Source organism: Martes martes (assembly GCF_963455335.1).
Source record: "Martes martes genome assembly, contig: scaffold_139, whole genome shotgun sequence".
Lineage (NCBI taxonomy): Eukaryota > Metazoa > Chordata > Mammalia > Carnivora > Mustelidae > Martes > Martes martes.
In genome coordinates, this window is record NW_027666521.1 from 147,742 (window position 1) to 153,339 (window position 5,598).

Sequence of the window (5,598 nt, forward strand, 5' to 3'; positions counted from 1 at the left end):
CCAGGAGCCCGCCGCCAAGGTGCTGCGTGCAGGGGCCATCCGCCTCCCCAGCCCCCCACCCCCCATCCCCCGCCCCAGCTTTCCGGAAGAGAAGGGAACTGCACGCCAAGTACTTTCCCTGAAGTTACTCTGCAAAGAGCCGAGGTCCCTGGCCACCGGGGTGCCTACAGAGCTGCTAAGCCGGCCCCGGTGAGGTCCGTGATTGCGACTGGGCAGCATGCGACTGGGCCAGGCTTTCAGTCCAAAGAGAAACTCTGCAAATTCCTCTGCCCAAGCCAGTGGTAAAACTTGCTCCCAAGGTGCTTTCCTCTGAGCGGCCCCTTTCGCTTTGTTTCTGTGTCTCTTTTCCTCGTTGCGTTCTCCTTCTCCACCTGACTTGCATGCAAGGGCTCTTGTGTCTTTCTTCCAGCTCCGCTCCAAGTTCTCCCTTAGACTGTGTCGGTGGCTGAGTGGAGTACCGTGCGGGGAGGGGATGGCCAAGTGAGCATGCACAGCACAAGTGCCCTTTCTCTGGTACTCCCCACGTCCTTTGAGACAAGACCACACCTCACTGAGGTCTGCTCCGGGGGGCGGGGGCGGGTGCTGTGGCGGGATAGGATGCTTGCCGCCTGAGGTGTCAGGGAAGGCCTCGTGGGTGATGGCAAGGCCACCAGCGTTGCGGTTGCATCGTGGGAGGGCCTCCATTAGAAGGAGTGGGTCGGTGTGTCCTGGGGGATTTTGACCAGAAAGACGCAGGAGGAACTCCCTTGGCGTTAAGTGCAGGGGCTGTGGTCGCAACAAGTGTCACAAACGCCCCTGCAGGGAGTAAGATGCATGGCTGTCTATGGGGAGAAGAAACAAATGTCTGAGACAGTCCGTGAGACAGCTCAGACTTTGGAATTACTGGTACAATCCAAACTGACCCAGCACTTGCAACCTTGCCCAAACCACTAGAGGAGGCTCCTCTGGTGTTACCGCAGGAACAGGAGCACAGCCTTGGAGAGGGAGAAGGCTGGGGTGGTGACAGGGGGAGGGGGAGGAGAGGGAGACTGGGAGGAGAGGGAGAGAAGCCCAGAAGGAGAAGAAGAGCTGGGGGAGAGAGGGGGAATGGGAGGGAGGGAGAGAAGGGAAGAGAGGGACAGGGGCAGGAGGGAGAGCCGTGCGCAGGGATGGGGAGGGAGAGACAGGCAGGGCGCGGCGAGGAAGGGCGGAGGCGGGGAGGCAAGGACTGGTCTGCCCCCAGCTGAATTCATACTTTGCGAGGCATGTAGACCCAAAGGACACATCGCCTGTGAGGAAGGGGCCACCCACGCGTGGGGAAGCAACAAGTCGGCTGAGCAGAGCTGAATCCAGTGGTGTCAACCAGGGCAGCTGTCACGTTTCCCGAAAACATGAGACAGCAAATGGGGAAGTCACGGAGGAATAGAGGGTGGAAACAGCCAGGGAGTACACAGACACCAAGTACTGTGATTGTGGACTGCCCTGTGTCAGTAACGGGGCTGGTCAGTAACGGGGCTTCACAGCACTGGAGTAAGATGTGGACGACAGCAGAACGGGCAGGTGTTGAAAAGCTGGCCACATCTATGCTCCGTGCAAGAGACTGGCCTCTGAGTCCCAAAGTCACAAAGAATTTGAAAGTGGGAGGAGAGAGGCCAAGACCTCAGAAGATGGACGGTGCCCTACACGGTCAAAGCAGCCTGCGCGCACTTGGCCCTTAACCAGGGGAGCGTGCTCCGTGGGGTGTTGGTGAGGACTAGGGGTGCCCTTTGGTGGCATTTCCCTTTTGGGGTCTAACCGGATAGAGGGCATTGGGCACCTGCCTTCAGACCACGGAGAAGGAGGCAGATCAGCCTCGGGGTCAGCACGGGACAGACAGCACACGGGCGGGTGTCCTGGGTCTCGCATTCAGCAATACTCTGCCCTCTCCTCTGCTGACCATCTGGGGGACCCCAAGCCAACGTCCTAGGGAAGCCGGGAAGTGGGGATCACGGGGCTGCGTGGGGTTGTCAGTATGTGAGCGTGTCTCTGGACATGTGAGTGGGTGAAGGTTGTGTGCCTGGGAGGGTGAGTGAGTGTGTGCGTGTCAGGACATGAGGGTGACTGAATCACTGTGTGTTGGCTGGGGGGTGTTGGCTCTGCTCCTGAGTGGATGTGTCAGTGTATGTGAGTGGCTAAATATTCTGTGGCTTAGGGCGGTTGGAACCCGATGGTGTTCGTGTGTGTGCGCGCGCGCGTGCGTGCGTGTGCGCGCCCACGCGCGCGCGCGCGCCTTTCCCTGCAATTTATGCTTCCGCCCAGCTACCTGGGCCAGAACGACAGGGTGATCTTTCCTACCTTCCCTCCTCCCACTTTCCCCTCTCCGACAGTCCCTCCACAGGGCCTGGCCCCCACTCGCTCCCGCTGTATCTGGGGCTGAGAGGATGACTGTGTCAGCAAGGGCCTGGGCCCCTTGTTTAGAAGAAAGGAGAGCCCTGGCACTGGGGTTCAACGGAGTAATGAAACTACAGTCCCACCCGTGCTGTGTCTGAGGTCATCCACCAGGGAGCATCTCTGGGAGACGGTCATCGCCATCCACCAAAAGTTGACACTGGACATGTTTGGCCCTGGCTCGTCCTTCCCTTTCTTTGACCTCTGTCATTTCCCCAGGGAAGGCATGGGCCCTGTTAGCTGGCCTTTCGCTCATCTCCTCTCCCTGCCCACCTCCACCATCCCTAGGGGAAGGACCTCTGCCACGCTGGGATGCAGTCCCAGAGCTCGTGTGACCTGGACCTCTGGGCCAGCATACGGCCCCACCCCTTCCACGGAATAAGGATGCCGGGGCAGAGTAGTAAGCATCGACGGGAATCCCATGAGCTCAGGCTCCCCACCTGCCCCTTTCCATGAAGACGACCGTGTGTGAGCGTACACACAGTAACACACATAAACACGGTTGACGTCGTTTTTCCACATTTCAGTATTTTTACAGGGGGCCTCAATCGGCCCTGTGTTTCTCCCAGGCACCAGACTGGAGGTGTTCCCTGTGGGAGGGACCAGGCTGATCATCCGGCTCCATCTGAAGGTCCTGGACTCTTTCCGGGTCAAGGGCAAGGCTTCTGCGTATTCACCTCAACATGCTCAAGTTCCCTGGGAGAGACGGAGACACAGACACAGACACACGGGCACACAGTCACCCGGGCACACATGAGGCGGCCGGTGAGTATCCTCTACGGGCCACACGCAGGTTTGCTTGAGGGTTTCAAGGCCCTTTCGGGGAACGGAGGCCATTCTCCCCTGCCCCTCTCCCCGGCCCTTGATGGCGATCCCCCTACATTTCCTCCACCCACATAGCAACGGTATCTGTGCACGCTCTCCAGTGTTCTCTGGCTGATTGCGGTGGGCACAGAAGATTGCCCAGGGAGATGACTGGGAGGACTCTACCGATGAACACACAAAAGTGACGGGGTGACGCATGAGCCTTTACGCCAGGGAACGCAGACATCTGCGCCAAGGCTGGCAAGAGGTGCTTAGGTGGGCTCAAAGCTGAGGCGGTGGCGAGGAGACCTGAGGGCAGGAGTTCACGGCCAGGGAGTGGCACTTCCCGCAAGGCAGCTGCTGAGCCGACTGCTTCTCCGGCTCTGCTCACTGGTGTTGCCTGACCCGCCTGCCTCAAGCTTCCCAGGCAGAACCAGTTTGACACCGCCCTCCCCGACTCACGGTGATGCCCTTTGGACACGGGGTCACCGCCTCTTGAGTGTTCCTCTAAGCCTCCGTTTCTGCATTTGCGGAGCCCAGCTCCCACGGAGCCGCACGGAGCATTTTCAGCACCCACGCCCTGGGCGTCTCACCTGCCCTCCTCTCAGTTCCCTCTGCTGGGGCCTTCTTCCTCACGTAGTACTGCAGGGGATCGGGCCACAGGTCGTCCATGATGATCTGGCAGGGGAAACGGGGCAGGGCTCAGATGCACATCCCAGTCCGCTGGGGAGCACAGGCAGGTTCACGTGCGCGGTTTGTCACAGGGACCCACCTCAGCTATCCTGCTAGGCCCGGCAAAGCTGTGGTCAGAGAACCAGCTGAAGAAGTTAAGGCTGCTCTTGTGGCGTCTGCGGCTACAGGCCTCCTGTTCGTAACAGTGGTGCCACTGGATGGGAGTGGAATGAGACGGCTCGTACCCTGCAGGAAGAAGGGTCCGTGCGAAGGCGCTGGATGATGCATCAGGTTCAACCCTGCCGCCTCCACCTGCTGCCGCCCATCCACGCAGAGGCCCCTTACCAGCAGCCCTGAGGACATACTCCTTCTCAACGACGTCGTTGCGGAAGTAGGAGTTCTCGCGAAAGAAGAGCAGGATCTTGCGGCCATCACGGGGAGACTCGAGTTCCTCCACCTGCCGGGCGGCAAAGTGGGGGAGAGGGTTGAGATCTCTGTCCAGCAGACCCTTCCCCTCCTGGCCTTGGGGAGGAATCGCTTCTGTTACCCCCTCTTCTCCCATCCCCCAGGCCGGGCCTCCATCTCCCGGGCCAGACCTTCAAATCCGTCATGGAGCCAAGTATGCCTTCATCTTGCTCACTGAGCATGGCTGACATCTGCGGGTGGTTCACAAACTGCTTCGGGTCAAGGACTCTCCGAGGGCTGGAGAAGAAAGAGCTACAACAACAGAGCAGGTCTGCACAGCAAGTGCGCCCTGCATCTCCCCTCCTACCACCGGGACCCACTCCACCTCACAGATTGTGTCAAGGGCCCCTGCGCCCCCGCACGGCCTGCTGCATTAGCTAGTTAGGTAATTCCCTGCTGGGCACTAACACAGAAAGCTGGAAATCCTCGGTGACCTCCCTGCCCACCCACGGCCCCCTCCCCGGCACATCGAGGGCAACCTGCGGCCCCACCAGGGACCCCCACCCGGAAGCAGGGATTCGAAACTGTCGTGATCACCGAGGCATGAGCCAGGCCACCACAACGCAGGCCCCCTGCCACAGGAGTCTCCTGCGCTAGCCCGGCCACATCGGGGTCCCTCCGTGAAGGTATCAAGGATACAGCCTTGGCCCAGAAGCCAGGGATGCCCCGGATGAGGGCGCTTCGGTGGTCCAGGTGACGCCGTCGCCTCTGCCAGAACCTGAGCTTGAGCCCAGAGTAGGCCCTGCTGGCGTCTTTGTTCATGGGCTCCAGCTCTGACTGCAGGGCCTCGAGGGCCTGGAGCGGGGACGGGGGCGGACCTGGCCGTGCCTCTGGCCGTTCTTCCCCTTCCTGCTTCTCCTGCAGCTCCTGCGCTTCTCGCTCCTTCTGGCTCTCCTCCCAGGCCTCTTCCCTCCTGTCTTCCTCCTCCTCCTCCTCCTCCTGCAACTCTGGTACCTCTGCAACCTCATCCTCAACAGCCTCCTCCTCCTCCTCCTCCTCTTCCTCCTCCTCCTCCTCCTCTTCCTCCTCCTCCTCCTCTTCCTCCTCCTCCTCTTCCTCCTCCTCCTCCTCAGTCTCCTCGCCCTCCTCAGCCTCCCCCTCTTCCTCAGCCTCACTGCCAACCTCCCTAGCCTCGTCGTCCTCGTCCTCGTCCTCGTCCTCAGTCTCCCCGGGGTCCTCTGCCACCTGGACCACCGCAAGCTGCCACACCAACATTACGTCATCCCCCACTAGCACAAGCTCCACCACCAG

At 60.5% G+C, this 5,598-nt stretch overlaps 1 protein-coding gene across 1 annotated transcript; it reads right to left on the bottom strand.

The window, feature by feature from the left end:
* Window positions 1–2,904: 2,904 nt before the first annotated feature.
* Window positions 2,905–5,286, bottom strand: LOC308337963 (testis-specific Y-encoded protein 10-like; the record flags this gene model as incomplete). The annotated part of the gene is made up of 6 exons (XM_080831518.1): window positions 2,905–3,102; window positions 3,804–3,888; window positions 3,983–4,128; window positions 4,228–4,339; window positions 4,479–4,556; window positions 4,987–5,286. Coding segments are annotated over 6 exons (744 nt in total), but the record flags the coding sequence as incomplete, so codon positions are not given.
* Window positions 5,287–5,598: the final 312 nt, after the last annotated feature.